We start from the raw sequence: 19670 nt of genomic DNA on the forward strand, positions 1-19670 counted from the left end.
TGGTGTATTGTGTGCAAGTGATTAGAGTTCGGTGGTGATGTGCGATTTTAATAAATAATCACAGGTTCCAGAACAAGCAGGCGCTTGTGTCAGTGTGCACGCACACCTCTGAGGTTAACTGGAGTGCTTGGCTGATCGCATAATCATAGGCAAAAGCGAGAAGGTCAGTCAAGAGCTTCATTGACACCTCAGAGTAGGTGGAGGTGCACCCAATTGTTTCTACAAAGGGTGCCTGTACAACAGAATCGAGAGAGAGGAGATCCAGAGAAGAAAAAAAAAGGAATGGCAGCCGTTATGGAAGCGGAAGAGACAGGATCGAGAAGGAGACCATGTGAGTGGGATGGAAGCAGGCGGTCAGGAAGATGGCTGGCGCTTGAGGAGCATGGGCCACTCCTAGCTGAGTGATTTTGGGGAGCAGGTGTTTAGCTCCAGCAGGAGGTGACTGCTCCCTGGGATTGTGTTCTTTATTTAAATGCAGGACATACTTGAACCTATGTGTGTACCCCTTCATTAACCATGGCGGAAATAAAGAGACATGAGAAATATGGTACAAAAAAGATATATATTTAATTTGCTTTAAAAATGCAGCTTTCACTCCCAATATACAATGTAGTATAATCATTTATTCATACATATCCAGGCCGAAGAGAAGCCATTGGAGCAGTACAATCATCATCCAGTTCTTCTGTGGGGAATGCTGATGACTAAGTCCAGTTCGGTGGAATGCAGACGGCTTCTGGCTTCTAGATGGTTATAAATACCCACACTTGTTACACATTCAGTGAGCTTTTTATGAAATTAGGTCTGGGTAACTACCATCTGAACCACGTTATTTTATCTAAGACCCGAATAGCACCCTTTTCCCAAACTGTCTCTAATTACTCATGGCCTCTGCCTGAAGATGGATGGGTCAGGCCTGCTTTCATCAACCAAAATCCTTGCCTCAAAGAACTTTCCTTACATCAGCTGCATGCATGCTAAACAATCATGCTCACAAAATCACAAAGATTAAATAGTTATTTTTCATTTCTGGTTACGGAGTGACCGACTGTTCCAGGAAGGGACCTGTGTGAGGCCGAGGAGTGGCAGCTGAAGGTTGACTGCACTCCTTGGTGGACGTCTCCTCTGGGATCACAGCTGAGGTAAGCGGAGAAAACATCGGTGTTTTGGCACTGTGATGGGAATGGATTCAAAATGACAGATGCTACTTGCGATTTTAACCTTCTTCTTATGGGATATATTTATTGGACATTTTTAACCTCTACTTGGCACTTTGTTTTTATGGATTATTTGTTTATTTACTGAAGATCTGGAGCACTGCACTATTGAACACTTTGATTTTAACTTCAAGTAAAAGCCACCAACACTTTGCACCAACTGACTGCTGACTGTGCGTGTCCTCATCTGCCCGGTTCACTCTGGGGTGCTTTATCGATGGCTCCGGGTTCAAGACATTCCCTGAAACGACTAGGGATTGTGGAGCCGACTCGGACTGTCACAGTTCATCCAAAAGATTAAAAAAAAATGTATTTGAACTTTTTTTAGGGTATGGCTGATTTATGTAACAAAATAAGTAAAAAGTGCAGTGGTTTACATATTTTCTGAATGCACTTTATGTGTGTATTCATCATAAGCGGATAAAGCGGGACCTCAGCTACTTTGTGCACCTGTTTGAACTCCTTTACAACACCACGTGCAATGGTCCATTGCTGTACAGAGAAACCAGTGTGACTGGGAGAACACTCGACATCTGCCATCCGCCTTGATACAAGATTTAACGACACCACTCTAGTACCAGACACGGCATAATAATCTGCAGATAACTCAATACTGACATCTCATAAAAATTAACTGCTCATGAATTGTGAAGTACTGGTCAACATTAATCAGAAAACACTTTCACTATCAAGGGATAAGAGACACTCTTGTGATTCGTTTTGACATTACAATGGTTTTTTTGAAATGGCACAACATTCCCCAGATTTATAATATACCATCATTCTCACAAGAACTTATATGCAGTTGAATTAATTTAGTCTTTATGCAATTAAAAAGCAGCATTGATATTGCATTTTCTAATTAAAAGTCAATTTCAACTTTTTTGTAAGGACTTCTCATGAAAGATCTGCTTTTCTCCATATACAATTTCATTTTTTTTTACAGCAGAGCTGGATGTGCATCAGTGCGAATTAACAAGTGCAATTTAAAATACACAAAAGTGTAAAGACTGCTCACCTTGCTTGGATTTTAGATTTTTTCACAATATGATTGTTAATTGTAAAAAAAAATATATATATATCAAAAATAAACATCCTGAGGTGAATTGTTTCAGTCTCCTTATACAAAGTCTTTAACGTAAAGGTGTTTGTGTTTAGTGGAGTGAGGGACGGTTGCATTCAGGATTGGTGTTGACACAAACTCCACGACACAAGGTCCGTATTCACATGGTGACCTTTCCAACTCCAGCACAGTAACGTTGTTGGGTGCAGAAGTGCTCAGAATATGAGCCGGCACATATAAAGTAATCTGAGGTCCCCGGGCGGGCCAGTATCGGCCAAGATTAAAGCCATTAATCCAGACTTGGCCCTATAAAACAGGAAAAGGAAATCATTTTATTTCACTTAAAATAACTCAGAATCATACAATAATAAAAAAATAATACATTAACCAAGAAGAAGTTGTGAATGTACCTATTATTGATAATATAATGGGTGCCTTTAAGCAGTGAGGACTACATGTTACAGTTTATTTTTATTTTTGTTGAAAGCCAGTATCAGCAAATGAGTCTGTCAGGGAGATACCAGAGGACAGTTGCTGGCCTAGCCATTATCTGGATGGAGTCTGCAATTTTCCCCCAGAGTCCCTCTTCTAATTGCAGATTTCCTAACACATCTCAAAAACATGCAGGCCTGGTTATCTGTCACAATGAAGAATACCTTTAAAAAGTTTGGAGTCACCCAAAAATGCTTATGTTTTTGAAAGAAAATGACACCATTTTTATCAAGATACCATTAAATCAGTTTAGAAATACAGCTAAGACAATTACTTGTGTTGCTAATGGCTGTTACCACTTGAAATGACGGGTTCCCTTCCATGTCTCCAAAACATGTGCAAGTTTGGTTGATAGAGGATTCTAAATGACCTAGTGTGACAGCAGGTTTAGATAGATAGATAGATAGATAGATACTTTATTAATCCCAATGGGAAATTCACATTCTTCAGCAGCAGCATACTGATACAATAAATAATATTAAATTAAAGAATGATAATAATACAGGTGAAAAAAACAGACAATAACTATGTATAATGTTAAATATTAACGTTTACCCCCCCTGGTGGAATTAAAGAGTCGCATAGTTTGGGGGAGGAACGATCTCCTCAATCTGTCTGTGGAGCAGGACAGTGACAGCAGTCTGTCGCTGAAGCTGCTCTTCTGTCTGGAGATGACATTATTTAGTGGATGCAGTGGATTCTCCATAATTGATAGGAGCCTGCTGAGCGCCCTTCGCTCTGCCACAGATGTTAAACTGTTCAGCTCCATGCCAACAATAGAGCCTGCCTTCCTCACCAGTTTGTCCAGGCGTGAGGCGTCTTTCCTCTTAATGCTGCCTCCCCAGCACACCACTGCGTAGAAGAGGGCGCTCGCCACAACTGTTTGATAGAACATCTGCAGCATCTTATTGCAGATGTTGAAGGAAGCCAGCCTTCTAAGGAAGTATAACCGGCTTTGTCCTTTCTTGCACAGCGCATCAGTATTGGCAGTCCAGTCTAATTTATCATCCAGCTGCACTCCCAGATATTTATAGGTCTGCACCATCTGCACACAGTCACCTTTGATGATCACTGGGTCTATGAGGGGTCTGGGCCTCCTAAAATCCACCACCAGCTCCTTGGTTTTGCTGGTGTTCAGGTGTAGGTGGTTTGAGTCAGACCATTTAACAAAGTCATTGATTAGGTCCCTATACTCCTCCTCCAGCCCATTCCTGATACAGCCCACGATAGCAGTGTCATCAGCGAACTTTTGCACATGGCAGGACTCCGAGTTGTATTGGAAGTCCGATGTATACAGGCTGAACAGGACCGGAGAAAGTACAGTCCCTTGTGGCGCTCCTGTGTTGCTGACCACAATGTCAGACGTGCAGTTCCCAAGACGCACATACTGAGGTCTGTCTTTAAAATAGTCCACGATCCATGCCACTAGGTATGAATCTAATCCCATCTCTGTCAGCTTGTCCCTAAGGAGCAGAGGTTGGATTGTGTTGAAGGCGCTAGAGAAGTCTAGAAACATAATTCTTACAGCACCACTGCCTCTGTCCAAGTGAGAGAGGGATCGGTGTAGCATATAGATGATGGCATCTTCCGCTCCCACCTTCTCCTGATATGCAAACTGCAGAGGGTCAAGGGCGTGTTGAACCTGTGGCCTAAGGTGGTGAAGCAGCAGCCTCTCCATGGTCTTCATCACATGTGATGTCAGAGCAACAGGCCGAAAGTCATTCAGCTCACTAGGACGTGATACCTTTGGGACTGGGGTGATACAAGATGTTTTCCAAAGCCTCGGGACTCTCCCCTGTTCCAGGCTCAGGATGAAGATGCGCTGTAGAGGACCCCCCAGCTCCGATGCACAGACCTTCAGCAGTCGTGGCGATACTCCATCTGGACCCACTGCTTTGCTGGCACGAAGTCTCCTCAGCTCTCTGCTCACTTGCGCTGTTGTTATTATGGGTGGGGATGTTTTTCCTATGCTGGTATCAGCAGAAGGATGTGTGGAGGGTGCAGTACTCCGAGGTGAGAGTGAGAGTGGGTTAGGGTGGTCAAACCTGTTAAAAAAGTTGTTCATTTGGTTTGCTCTCTCCACGTCTCTCTCAATGGTGACACCCCGCTTCGAGCTGCAGCCAGTGATGATCTTCATCCCATCCCACACTTCCTTCATGCTGTTATTCTGCAACTTCTGTTCCAGCTTTCTCCTGTACTGCTCCTTCGCCGCCCTGAGTTGGACTCGGAGTTCCTTCTGCACGCGCTTGAGCTCATGCTGATCACCGTCTTTAAAAGCCCTTTTCTTCTGATTCAAAAGGCCCTTGATGTCACTTGTAATCCATGGCTTGTTGTTAGCATAGCAGCGTACTGTTCTTACTGGAACTACAATGTCCATACAGAAGTTGATGTAGTCAGTAGTGCAGTCAACAACTTCCTCAATGTTCTCATTATGAGATCCCTGCAGGATATCCCAGTCTGTAGTTCCAAAACATTGTCTCAGAGCATTCTCAGCCTCCGGGGTCCACTTCCTGAATGATCGTGTGGTTACAGGTAGGACTCTAACTTTTGGTTTATAGTGAGGCTGAAGCTGAACCAGGTTATGATCTCCTTTCCCAAGCGCAGGCAGCGGGGGTGGCGCTGTATGCGTCTTTAACGTTTGCATACAGTAAATCAATAGTCTTATTTCCCCGGGTGTTGCAGTCCACATACTGGGAGAATGCAGGCAATGTTTTGTCCAGCGTCACATGGTTAAAGTCTCCAGCGATTAGCACAAGCGCCTCAGGGTGCTGCGTTTGTAACTTAGCAACAGCGGAATGGATGATGTCACTCGCTGACTCCACGTCTGCCCGAGGAGGAATGTATACAATAACAACAATGACATGTCCAAACTCTCTGGGCAAATAGTAGGGACGTAAACTTACGGCCAACAGTTCGATATCCCTGCAGCAAGTGGAGATTTTGACGTTAACATGTCCAGAGTGACACCACCGTGTATTAACATAGAGAGCGAGTCCTCCTCCTTTGTGCTTACCACAGGTACTTGCATCTCTGTCCGCTCTAACTGTGCTAAACCCGGGTAGCTCCACGTTGGCATCTGGGATGGTGTTATTTAGCCACGTTTCGCAGAAACACAACAAACTGCATTCTCTGTAGGTCCTTACATTTTTCACCAGCGCAGCCAGTTCGTCGATCTTATTTGAGATTGAGTTTACATTCCCCAGAATCACAGAAGGCACCGAAGGCTTGAAACGCCACTTTCTCGCAAGCCGCTTCTTTTTTAGCTTAGTGCCGGCTCTGCTGCCACGATACCGCCTTCTTACCTCGTCGGGTAAATATGGAACCACACCGGCACTGGCATTTGTTCTCAGCGCCCGAAGTTGAGTACTTGAATAGGCGAGTCTCGGCGTGTTAAAATCCATGCCCACGTTGTAAAAGTAAGTGTGTCCAGGGAAGGAATCCACATAAAATAAAGTGGTAGGAGTGATCAATAAATAAAAATAGAAAAATAAAAGTAGAAAAGTGCACATACATATACAGTCATACACGGAGCTGCTGAAAAGGCTGCCACTCACAGCGGCGCCGGATGTATGTTTGTATGCAAGTGAGCTGTGGCAAGGACTGGCATCCCCATCCAGGTCTTGTTCTAGCACTGTACTTGATCTTCCTGGGATGGACTCTAGCCCTCCTCCTCTCTACGACCCTGAACTGCGAATGTTAGGTTGTGTTTTTATTTTCTGACCACAGCTTCGTCCTTGCTACTCTCATATTAAACTCTCTCTTGTGGAATGCTGTGTTGATTTGTCACCTTTAAATCACAGACCCTCACTTTTCAGCCTCCCCATGAAGGGTCCTTGCTCTTTAGAGATATCTGTGGTTCTAGGCAGTCTAGTGTTGCACAGAGGACTGTACTGAGCTCTGACATTTCTAACTAGCTCAGAATGGTCCTTGGTCTTCAATTTCAAGCTTACCTTAGACAGTTCCTAGCAACCCCTAGGAAACCTAATTACTTACAAATATGAAGACCTTTAACAAATTACACTGGAAAACAAAGACTTTACTTCTTGAACACTTTTTTGGATTTTTGGTCTGCTGATCAAAACTATTACCTTTAAAATTTTCCAGTCATTTACTTTGATTGTAATAATCCATTTTTGCGATTTCCTCTAATATTTTGAGTGTAATAATATGCTGAAAGCAGTTAGGAAACTAAAGTCTCACGAGAGTCACTTTTTGAATTGAAGATCTGCCTCTCCTCCCTTATTTGTTGGTCAAGAATCCTGTCTTCATTTCAAAAAGTGACTCCCATGAGGTTTTCGTTTTCTGCTTATGATGTGCACTGATTATTCCAGATTTATATATTTAGCTTTTTTTTTTAATAAAAAGGAATGTTTTTTTCAAATTTTGAGCATATAACTGAATAACTGACACACGGATTATGCGACAAGAGTAACATGAGACATTTTTTTCCACCCATGAATGTTATTTACATCATTTTGAATTGCATAGTGTCGTTCACTATTAGCCACTACTGTATCACAAATGCTTTTCTCTCCATTCTGCATGAAAACGTAATTACAATTTTTTTTCTTTGCCCCCACTACCAACTACATGAAGTAACACACAAAAAATATATTTTTTATGTGGATATTCCTTTATGCCTGAAAGCTGCCTTGTTAAACAATGGTGATGTTCACTCTTTAATACCCTTTGGCTATGCATTACATGTGAAAGAGTCCTACAAAGACATGGAATTGTTGTAGCAAACATATGCAGAAGAAGAAGGAAGAGCCTGCGCCCAGGAGGCATGGCTATCGGTGGTAATGAGGGTGCGCAATCCCCAATCACACCGCTTCAATTCCTGTCGGGAATCCACATGGCAAGCCAAGTGCAAGACGAAGAGGTACAGCAGGAAGTTGTACCGCTTTAGATGGACCCTTGGTGGGACAGGTTGGGATTCCTCACCTCTGCCCTCGCTGTCATGAGTGGCTCTATCAGGAGTACACGAGTGCTGATGGCATCACACAGGGGATCATTAATCACACAAACCACTCCGCCATGTTAAGGCACTGACTCAGTGGAGGGATACGGTTCAGCAAGTACAACTACAACATCAGTGGTGATGTATAATTAGAATCACAGGCACTAGAAATGCAGCTCAGATATATCAAGTACTGTTGTTCTATTTGAAAATGGGACAGCCATGCCAAACAGACTCATTACATTAAGAAGAACTGGCCACTGTGTCAGCATTTGATTAAAGGGCAGAAAAGTGTGGCATATAAACCACTGGTCAACCTAACAAAGATATTTTTGCCTCTTCATTTATTTTGGAAGGTCATTCCAAATAATGTCTGGCCACTAAAGAGCTGAAGGCTCTGTCCAGCCCTGGTCGAAGAACATTTAGACCTCTAGGGAGGGTGGATGGATGTTGTCTCTCATTGTCCTTAGTGGGTAGTTGGTATTTTTAGACATCAATGACTATTGGACCCTCTCCTGGTCCCCCTTTGGTAACCGGAATTCACACCCCTTCAGTAACATACCAGGCACCTCTTTGCCTGCGGGTTGTGCACACTCTTACTTTTAAAAATGGTGCCCAAAGGGCAACAGTGCCCACTCAGTATCATCAGAGTTTGAAGACTTTCCTACTCGGTATCTGGATCATGCGCCACTTCATTTTCATAAATGGTGCCCCTCAGATGACAGTGCCCAAGGTGTTGCCTAATGGATTGAACGGCTCTGGCACTGTCGTCCATAGAGCAGAGGTTAGTTTAGGAAGAAAGCGATGAAGGAGGACAGTGAATGATTTTGAGAACTGAGAGAGAAGTTTCCACAAATAATTGATGCTAAGATTTAAGGAAGGCATTTTTGTTGGTCCACAAATCACATCATCAATTCATGTTCCTCCAAATTCCTACGTGATACAGTCAATCTAAAGTTATATTTGTGTTCAGCGTTAAGCTGTTTATCATAATCAAACTTTAAAGGAAGCAAGAAGTTTGAAAAAAAAAAAAAAAAAAGTGTTGTGCAGTGTTCCAGATCTTACTGAGGTATTAGAGAGCACCTGAACAAATTGACAGTTGGAAATAAGAAGTGGGTGAAGAGGTATTCATTGGAGGTAAAATGTTGAACAATTTGACATGGCATGCAAAGTTTTGTAAATCTAATTTCATCTATTTCAAATTCAAAAGAAGAAACTGCTAGGGGCTGAAATGTTTTTGTTGGGGTATTGCTAGTTCACGGAGATTGGAGTTAAAATGATCGCTCTCGTCAGGAGAGTAGGAGGGTAGGAGGCCAGGGTTAAGAGACATACAGAAAATTACATTTATGGGGTGAATTGATAAAGGGGATGAAACAGAGTAAAGGAGTCAGGTGAAAAACTTTGTTTCTTGGTGCAAAGAGAAATGTCTACATCTTAACATCAACAAAACCACGGAACTCATTATTGACTTTTGCCTCAACAAAGAGCTTCCAAGTCCAGTCACTATCCAAGGAGTGGAAGTACTTGGGGGTCCACATTAATGACAGGCTGGACTGGTCTCAGAACACAGAGGAACTACTGAAGCAAGGGCAGAGCAGGCTCTTTTTCCTTAGGAGACTGCATTGCTTTAATGAGGGAAGTGACATCCTCAACATCTTCTACAACTCTGTGATGGTCAGTGTGATATGCTGAGCTGGTAACATCATTTCAAGAAAGGCCCACCAAATTAAGAAGCGGATTAAAAGGGCAGGCTCAGTTACAGAATGCACTCTGGTCCCCCTGGAGATCGTAGCGGAGGAAAGGATTAAAACAAAACTTACTTCCATTATGAACAGCTCTGCACATCCTCTCTCTGACACACCAACAATGAGGTTACTATCAGGCAATGAATCATTCAGCAGAAGTGGGTCAAGAAATTGCGACTGGGGGCTTCTTTATACCAATAGCAATATGTCTGCATAATACCTCACTGAGACTGGGACAGCCAAGTCAGAACTTTTCTTAATTTTGAATTTTCTTGCTTTATGGTAACTCTAGTGTGTGTTCAGACCAAAGTGTGCGTGTATATTTATTTACTTACTTAACTACCTATGTATTTATTGAGCCTCTATTAAAAAACAGATTTCTCCCTGGGGTCAAATAAAGTGAGTTAATTTGTTCTTTTATTTTTGTTATATAGTGCCTTGTCTGTCTGTGTTGGGAAGGCATGCATGTCACCATCTCAGCCAGATGGTGGCATAAGTACCTGCATTAATGAGCCCACGGTGGTAAGAGTGGTTTAATTTTATTAGGTCATTGTTACTGCAAACCTCTTACTGTATGCTTTTGAAGTTCTGACACTTGATAACAAAAATAAATAATAAATAAAATGTGTGCAGGTACTGCATGTTGGTACAATGTTTACTGTCAAGAATGTTACTTCAGCTCCCAGGCTGGTAAGTAACTGCCCAATGCCCAATATCTAGGCATTAAAAACAGAATGTATGAGTGAGATGTGCAGCAGCGGTTAGTTGCTGCCTCACAGCTCTAATGACCCAGATTAAAATATTAGGCTGGTTATCTTTCTGTAGCAAGTGAACTGGTCACTGGTGCCCACATGGCATTTGGTGAACATACTGTCATTCAAAGTTGGATTCCGCCTTGCATGCCCCATTTCCTGTGGTAACAGTGTGGGTTTAGAGAAATGGATAAATATCAGTGAGCATAATGTTCTGACCTTATTCTGTTATAGCCACAGCCCCCAGAACTATAAATGCTATGTGGATATATTTTTAATAATATCCTGAACGCAGGGCAGTCGAGAGAAATGTTCATCAGAAATCAGTTTTATCATCAGGATTGTAGGACATCTAGGGGTGAAGTAAAGCTTTACAGCTTTATTTTTTTCAAAATGCATTGTCAAATGCATTGAATGTTAATCAATCACAGAAAGTACCAGTGCAAAGGATGTAGGTTTACAAAGAAAATACACTAAAGATACCTGGAGAAAAAAACAACTGTAGGAGTAAACATGTTCAGTGGTATAGTATCCTCATGCATTTTTGTTTTACATATTGTTATTTAATATATGTAACATTAAGAATGAGATCAAAACAACTTTAAGGCACCGCCTTGCAAACAATAGGTGCAGCCAGACAGCTGGTATTTGTCCCTTAAAGGTGGATGAAGGGCCAAAGGACTGAGTGCTGTGGTATGTGGGTTTCATCTTCAACATTCTGTAGGGAAAAGCACCATGGCAGGCAGTAAGCATATAGCCAGCCGAGATCATTCAAGAGTCACTAACAGCCGGCCAGTGAAAACAAAGCCATGTTCTTCTAATGACATCATGCATGACTGATTAGTCAATATGATATATTAAAGTGCCACATTTAGCATCTGTTAAAATATATGAAGCTGTGTATATGTCATTCGGCAAGGTCATCACCAAGGTGGTAAAGGGTAGCGCCGACTCCACCGGGAAAACTCTGAATAATGAAAGCCACATCTCCAAAAGGAAAAGACCTGTTCAAAGTGTTTTTTCTTTTTCTCATCTCAAAGTGGCTAGTGACTCTAAAGTGACAATGTAGGAGAGAGTGCGGGTGTATGGAGCATTCATAGTTGTCTTGTGTCAGTAGAATTGGTACCTTCTCCTTGTAATAGATATTCTGAATTTTTCATACATGTCTGTGGGTTTTCCTTGCATTGTCTGTTGCTTTAATAGAAATTGCCACTGTGGACAATACAGACGTTAGCATCTTTGCTTCTAATCCCTAATGGGGCCAACTTTTGATATTATCTAATTCAGGAAAAAAAAAAAAGATCAATATGTGCTATTGTCTGTTTTTGTCTCTACTCATCAGTATGATGTGTCCAGAATCTCTACCTAATGTAGTGAAGAACCATATAAAAACTTTAAAAGTTGTTCACGTCTGGGGTCCTCCCTGCACAGAGTTTGCATGTTCTCCCCATGTCTGTGTGGGTTTCCTCCCACAGTCCAAAGAGACATGCAGGTTAGGTGGATTGACGATCCTAAATTGGCCCCAGTGTGTGATTGATGTTATCCATGTACCCCCCAATTAGTAATTTATTTATTTAACAAGTCCATTACTAATGTATATAATTACTAGCTTTCATAAAGAATTCATTTTGGCTAGTCTACGTGATTTACTTTTACCTTTTCAAACTTTGTAAAACATTACCCTTTAATCTCCAAGCTGCCTAATATGACCCAAATCCTCTTTGCAGCTACTTCTGTTTCTTGCATGGAAACATCAGGAGGAATAGTATTTCATGCTGTTCATAATCGCTTCTGTATTGTTACTATAGCTCATAATACACTTCCTTGACCATTTTACCTGCTCAAAAGCTGAAATAAAAACCTATTCAGTTAAAGTTTTGTCTTGTTTTTGCTTGTTATAATAGTTCTTAAGCTTCTGTACAAAACCTAAATTTCTCTCTTGGGATAAATAAACATATTATCTAGAAAAGTGAAGATCTAGGAATATTCTACTCCAGATGCTTTTTCTGTTGATCTTGCATGCTTTATGAGTCACACGGTGAAGACACGACAGCCACTCCATCACAGACTTCACTAAGTTTTGTGCGGATACCACAGTTCCCACAAAGACAGTGTACTGTTTTCCCAATATCAAACCATGGATCACAAAATAAAAAGAATAGAACCTTCAGGTTAAGGATGAAATTAAGCAGGTGCAGTCTGAACTTGGGAAGCAGTTTTGTGAGGTGAAAACCCACTACACAGACAAACGTGAACACCAGTTACAGTAAAATAGCGGGAAAGAGGTGTGGAATGGGATGAGGACTGGCTAGAAGTTGGTTGTAAAACATGCAGAGGAAGAGAACAAGAACAGAGCAAATGAAATGAAGCAGCTCTTTAACAGATTTGACTCATTCTTGTCAGTCCACCCCAGACCATGTATGTATGCGGCAAGCTGCTGGAGATATCAGTCCATAGTAGCCAGTGTGGTGGTATATACCGCAGTCCCCTGGGGATGCAACGTGAGCTCAAAAGAAGCACGATGCCTGAGCAAAATTATCAGGAAAGCCTGTGCCATCACAGGGTGAACCCCGGAAACACTGGAAGCTGTTATGGAAAAGAGGATGTTGGCAAAATTGAATGCCACCATGAAAAATCCCCTCCACCTCCTCCAGGAGGCACAATCTTGGAGCACTATTAGGCATAGGCTCATTTCACCACAGTGTGCTAAGAAGGATCTCCAAGGGTCTTTTTTACCCTCTGCTATCAGATAATTGCTATATAAAACTATTCTACATTTTATGAAATATTATGTTAAATCTACCCAGTTTCTCTTTATCCGTGTTTACACCTAGGGGTTTACCCTCACTTGTTTCCTTCAAACTTTTCTGCACCACCTCAAAGTGTCCCTCTATGAAATGAAATATTAATTGCTCTTGTTTTAGCCAGTTCTGAAAATGTTCCGTTTCTGTCTCTGTCATCTGTATTGCCTAAGCCCAAGTTTATGTCATGGATCTTTACTTTTAAGAGGCTGAAATAACAGTTAATTCCTAGAACAGTGTCACTTTCAGTATTAAACAAACCACAAGTGCAAAGTGTGATTGTTTCCACATTTAACAGGTACTGGTATGAAACTTATACACAATCACACAGAAAGGGAACCAGCAAGTTTGAAATTATGCAAACTACATATTAAAATACAGAAAAAAAGACACAAACACCATTTATTATGATAATCTCCAATTATAAAATATTATCAGCTCACCACTCATTTGGCCCACATATCTTTTTATATCTGATGGGTTTTTGGTCGGTGAGTTTCAATTTTAAACTAAGCAGTGAAACATCCCTAACAGGGTGAAGTGGTGGTTCAAAGGCTTAAGGATCTGCACTGGTATCTGGAAAGTTGATGGTTCAAATCCCGTTACTGGCAGAAAGGCTACTGAAAAGGCTGTTAATCTGAAAATCCCTCTGGGGGTGCTGGACAATGGCTGCTCTGCACTCTGACCCCCAAAGGTCAAGCGAAAAGACAATTTCTCCTCAGGGATTATTAAATTGCTATTTGTTTATTGATTAATTTTCAAGTACCTCGTATTCAAATACAGGGTGGCTAAGAACCAAAGCCTATCCTGAACAAAGCAGGCTAGGATGAGATGCCATTGCTCTGATGGGCGCATTCACCAGGTCAGTTTGAAGGATGTGGGGGGAAACCAACATACTAGAAATTCAGAGAACACACAAATTCTACATGGACAGTAACTGGGTCTGCATTTGAACCTGCACCCATGGAGCCAAGAAGCAGTAATAACATGAAACACTGCCCTTTCTAACTGAGTATATAAGACAGGAGTAATGAAACAAACTTTAAATTATTTTCTGCCTCTTTTAAAGGCAAACGAATATACCTAATCTGAAGCTAGGAAGAAACTGTTAAAGCCTGTATCACACCAAAATCTGACCTTTAATGGTGAATAGGAAAGTAAAACGACAGAAAATATCCCTTTTAGACAACCAAAAGTAACTTAATACTTTTTCCTCAGTCTCTGACCTTACTGCTTCCACACTCAGCCTACACAGAGTAGCCTATTTATGGTTAGGCGAGATATCCATATGTAACTGATATTATCAGACAAACTCAGGACCAAGGATGTACCTACTTAGGAATGTAGCAAATATATTTTTCAACAATCACGTATGTTTAAAGAGACAACCTTGAGTTTAAATGAAATTGTGTGGGCGAATGCTAACTATCTGAACTGTCATTATTTCTTTACCGATTCCTGCATCTTTTACTTTTTCAGCTCAATCTGAAGCATTTTACGCTGTACATTAGCTATGAATCTATTGTGTCAAGAAGATAAATACAGCTGTACTGATTTTTTATATAGCTGTTAATTTACTATAATGCTATTGTACTTTATTATATGATAAGAAATTAAGGAATGTAATTAACTTTCATTATTTTAACCCAGCCACAGGGGATGCACAAACCAGTGTGTTACTTCGTGCCGGTCCCAAGCCCGGATAAATAGGGAGGGTTACGTCAGGAAGGGCATCCGGTGTAAAATTTTGCCAAATCAATATGCGGACAACAATACAAATTTCCATACCGGATCAGTCGAGCCCCGGGTTAACAACAACCGCCACCAGTACTGTTAGCCAACAGGGTGCTGGCGGAAATTGGGCTACTGTTGGCCGAAGAAGGAGAAGAAGAGGGGGGAGACGTGTCCGGAGGCAGAAGGAGAGGAGGAAAGTAAAGAGAGTGAAACTGAGGGTAGGAACTTTGAATGTTGGCAGTATGACTAGTAAGGGGAGAGAGTTAGCAGATATGATGGAGAGAAGGAAGGTTTAAATATTGTGCGTGCAAGAGACTAAATGGAAGGGGAGTAAGGCCAGGTGGATCAGAGGTGGATTCAAATTGTTCTATCATGGTGTAGATAGCAGGAGAAATGGAGATGAAGGAACAGTATGTCAAGAGTGTTTTGGAGGTGAAAAGAGTGTCAGACAGAGTGATGATTATGAAGCTGGAAATTGGAGGTGTGATGATGAATGTTGTTAGTGCATATGTCCCGCAAGTTGGGCATGCAATGGATGAGAAGAAGATTTTTGGATTGAGTTGGATGAAGTGATGAACAGTGTACCCAAGGGACAGAAAGTGGTGATTGGAGCGGATTTCAATGGGCATGTTGGTGACGGGAACAGAGGAGACGAGGAGGTGATGGGTAGGTATGGTGTCAAGGAGAGGAATGAAGAAAGTCAGATGATATTAGATTTTGCCAAAAGGATGGACATGACTCTGGTGAGTACATATTTTAAGAAGAGGGAAGAACATAGGGTGATGTACAAGAGTGGAGGAAGATGCACACATGCAGATTATATCTTATGCAGAAGAGTCAATGTGAAGGAGATTGAAGACTGCAAAGTGGTGGCAGGGGAAAGTATAGTAAAGCAGCATAGGATGGTGGTCTATAGGGATGACATTGGAGATCAAGAAGAGGAAGAGAGTGAGGGCAGAGCCAAGGATCAAATGGTGGAACTTGAAAAAGGAAGACTGCAAGGCTGAGTTTAGGGAGAAGGTGAGACAGGCACTGGGTGGCAGTGAAGAGTCACCAGACAGTTGGGAAACTACAGCAGAGGTAGTAAGGGTGACAGCAAGAAGGGTGCTTGGTGTGGCATCTGGACAAAGGAAGGAGGAAAAGGAAACCTGGTGGTGGAATGGGGAAGTACACGAGAGTATAGAGAGGAAGAGGACGGCAAAGTAGAAGTGGGATAGTCAGAGAGATGTAGAAAGTAGACAAGAGTACAAGGAGATAAGGCACAAGGTGAAGAGAGAGGTGGCAAAGGCTAGCAACGAGGAAGTAAGGACAGCTAAGAAGAGGATGAAAAATGGAAAGGCTGTTGGTCCAGATGACATACCTGTTTAAGCATGGAGGTGTTTAGGAGAGATGGCAGTGGAGTTTTTAACCAGATTGTTTAATGGAATCTTGGAAAGTGAGAGGATGCCTGAGGAGTGGAGAAGAAGTGTACTGGTGTCAATATTTAAGAATAAGTGGGATGTGCAGGACTGTAATAGCTACAGGGGGATAAAATTGATGAGCCACAGTATGAAGTTATGGGAAAGAGTAATGGAAGTTCAGTTAAGAAGTGAGGTGATGATTAGTGAGCAGTGGTATAGTTTTATGCCAAGAAAGAGCACCACAGATGCAATGTTTGTTCTGAGGATGTTGATAGAGAAGTTTAGAGAAGGCCAGAAGGAGTTGCATTGCGTCTTTGTGGACCTGGAGAAAGCATATGACAGAGTGCCTCGAGAGCAGCTGTGGTATTGTATGAGGAGGTCGGGAGTGGCAGAGAAGTACTTAAGACTTGTACAGGATATGTATGAGGGAAGTGTGACAGTGGTGAGGTCTGAGGTAGGAGTGACGAACACATTCAAGGTGAAGGTGGGATTACATCAGGAATCAGCTCTGAGTCCTTTCTTATTTGCAATGGTGATGGACAGGTTGACAGACAAGATTAGACAGGAGTCCCTGTGGACTATGATGTTTGCTGATGACATTGTGATCTGTAGCGAGAGTAGGGAGCAGGTTGAGGAGGCTCTGGAGAGGTGGAGATATGCTGTAGAGAGGAGAGGAATGAAGGTCAGTAGGAACAACACAACAGAACACATGTGTGTAAATGAGAGGGAGGTCAGTGGAATGGTGAGAATGCAGGGAGTAGAGTTGGCGAAGGTGGATGAGTTTAAATACTTGGCATCAACAGTACAGAGTAACGGGGATTGTGGAAGAGAGGAGAAAAAGAGTGCAGGCAGGGTGGAATGGGTGGAGAAGAGTGTGAGGAGTGATTTGTGACAGACGGATATCAGCAAGAGTGAAAGGGAAGGTCTATAGGATGGCAGTGAGACCAGCTTTGTTATATGGGTTGGAGATGGTGGTGCTGACCAGAAAGCAGGAGACAGAGGTAGAAGCAGCAGAGTTAAAGATGCTAAGATTTGCATTGGGTGTGACGAAGATGGATTGGATTAGAAATGAGGACATTAGAGGGGGGCGGCACGGTGGCGCAGTGGGTAGCGCTGCTGCCTCGCAGTTAGGAGACCAGGGTTCGCTTCCCCCATGTCTGCGTGGGTTTCCTCTGGGTACTCCGGTTTCCTCCCCAGTACAAAGACATGCAGGTTAGGTGCATTGAGGATTCTAAATTGACCCTAGTGTATGCTTAGTGTGTGCTTGGTGTGTGTGAGTGCATGTGCGTGCCCTGCCCAGGGTTTGTTTCCTGCCTTGCGCCCTGTGTTGGCTGGGATTGGCTCCAGCAGACCCCTGTGACGCTGTAGTCAGGATAATGGATGGATGGACATTAGAGGGTCAGCTCAAGTTGGACGGTAGGGAGTCAGAGAGGCGAGACTGCATTGGTTTGGATATGTGCAGAGGAGAGATGCTGAGTATATTGGGAGAAGGATGCTAAGGATAGAACTGCCAGGGAAGAGGAAAAGAGGAAGGCCTAAGAGAAGGTTTATGGATGTGGTGAGAGAGAACATGCAGGTGATGGGTATAACAGAACAGGATGCAGAAGACAGAAAGATATGGAAGAAGATGATCCACTGTGGCAACCCCTAACGGGAGCAGCCGAATGAAGAAGAAGAATTAACTTTCATTACTTTCAGGTCAGCTCTGGTTGGGGAGCATGCACTGGGACAGCACGTTGCCGTATCCACCACACGATGGAACAGCTCAGAATCCACGGCAACTCCCCAGGCAGACATGTGGTCCAGTCCCACATTCTGGAAATAACTATCTGTCGTAGCCAGGTGTGACGTGGGCATCCCCTTGGCCTGGTCCAGCCTCTCAGGTTCTCGACAATGAGCCGGATCACTCCTGGAGAATCGCACCACATGGCCGTCATGCCGTAACTGATGCTCCCTCACGATGCAGGTAATGTGCCTCATTTGGGACTCCATGAGCAACACAAAGTCAAACCAGTGGTACCCAAGGATTCTCCAAAGAGACACAGTACCAAAGGAGTCCATTACTTTCCCTAACATTATTTTTATCACAATACATTTTTAATTTTAACATGCATAACTTTTCAAAAAACAAACAAACAAAATGCCCACAGTTGTTAAAAGGTTACTATAATACAGTACTATTATACAAGAAGTACATACCTTCCGCCACTCAGGAAACTGGATGTAAGTATCCTGAGGAAGATCAGGGATTCCACTGGGAATTTCAAAACTACCCCTATAGAAAGCAGGGCTGGTGAGATTTGCAGGTGCCACCGACCTGTGGTTCAGCTCTTCTGCTTTATTTAGCAAACCTCTGCCAATTACTTCATCAATGTTCAAAGTATAGATGTTCCAGCCAGTCAATATGTCTGCTCCCAGGGTTAAATTGGACACAAGACCCTGTGGAAGGAAAAAAAAAGCAGATGAACACTGTACACTTAAAATGATCTGTGAATTGTGTGTCAGTAAGATGTCTGTGTGGAGTAATGCACATTCTCCGCATGTCTGCATAGGTTTTCCTCCAACATCTCCAAAGATATGAGGTTATGGTTAATCAGTGATTTCAAACTGGCCCAAGTGCGATGTGTTTGCTTTTCAAAGCAAAGTGGTGGAATATTCTTCAATGACCAAGTCGATCAACTGAACTCAACCCAACTGGACATGCATTTCACTTGCAGAAGACAAAACTGAAGGTAGAAAGGCCCAATGAACAAGCGGCACCCAAACACAGTGGCAGTAAAAGCCACCAGTAGGGGGGACATCCAGCACTTGGAGACGGCCATGGGTTGAGAATTCTGGCAGTCATTGACTGGAAAGGATTTTCAACCAAGTATGGAAAATGATCATTATATTTTCATTATGTTAGTTAGGTCGGGGCTATCTAGAAAAATGCCCGTCATTCCTAAATGGCTCATACAATATTTCTGGTAAAACCTTTAGATTAAAGCTGAGAGTCCACACTTCAATCACATCTTGATTGCTATGTTTCAAAATCATTGTGGTGGTGTACAGTGCCAAAATCATGAAAATTGTGTCAACCTTCCAAATACTTATGAACCTAACTGTATATATTTTAATATTTGAAATAATTTTAAGATTGCTCCCTTTGAAGATAATCATTGTTTTTTTATAACCCATCCTACATATTTTTTGTGCACAATTCATTTAAAGGCCATAATGAATTTAGTCCTCTGTATTCTAGTTCTGTTATTTTGGCATGATAGTTGTATTCATAAGTAACTATATTCTTTATAGAAGAAAAAAACTCTAAGGTCCTGAAAAGAAAGAACGGAATGTCTTTTATTCGACTCGCTGCTCTCCAATAATTCTTCCAAGTGCATCTCATCAGGAGCATCTTGTTTAAAAGTTCATGTTAACATATTCATTTAGATATATGATGCGTAGGTGGATCTATCCAAGGTTTATTTGTGGAAAGTCCCTTTGTCCCTGTTTACAGTGAAAGGCAG

At 42.2% G+C, this 19670-nt stretch overlaps 1 protein-coding gene across 1 annotated transcript in view; it reads right to left on the minus strand.

Moving 5' to 3' along the window:
• Nucleotides 1-1529: 1529 nt before the first annotated feature.
• The window catches only part of glb1 (galactosidase, beta 1), a 94819-nt gene continuing 76678 nt past the window's right edge, over nt 1530-19670 (minus strand). Inside the window, exons 15-16 of the mRNA XM_028817960.2 lie at nt 18364-18603; nt 1530-2586 (exon numbers count right to left, since the gene is read on the minus strand). Of these exons, the coding sequence (XP_028673793.2) occupies nt 2338-2586; nt 18364-18603 (489 nt within the window). The 3' untranslated portion in view covers nt 1530-2337. The remainder of the gene's footprint in view (nt 2587-18363; nt 18604-19670) is intronic.

Source organism: Erpetoichthys calabaricus, chromosome 13 (genome assembly GCF_900747795.2).
Source record: "Erpetoichthys calabaricus chromosome 13, fErpCal1.3, whole genome shotgun sequence".
NCBI classification, from domain to species: Eukaryota; Metazoa; Chordata; class Cladistia; order Polypteriformes; family Polypteridae; genus Erpetoichthys; species Erpetoichthys calabaricus.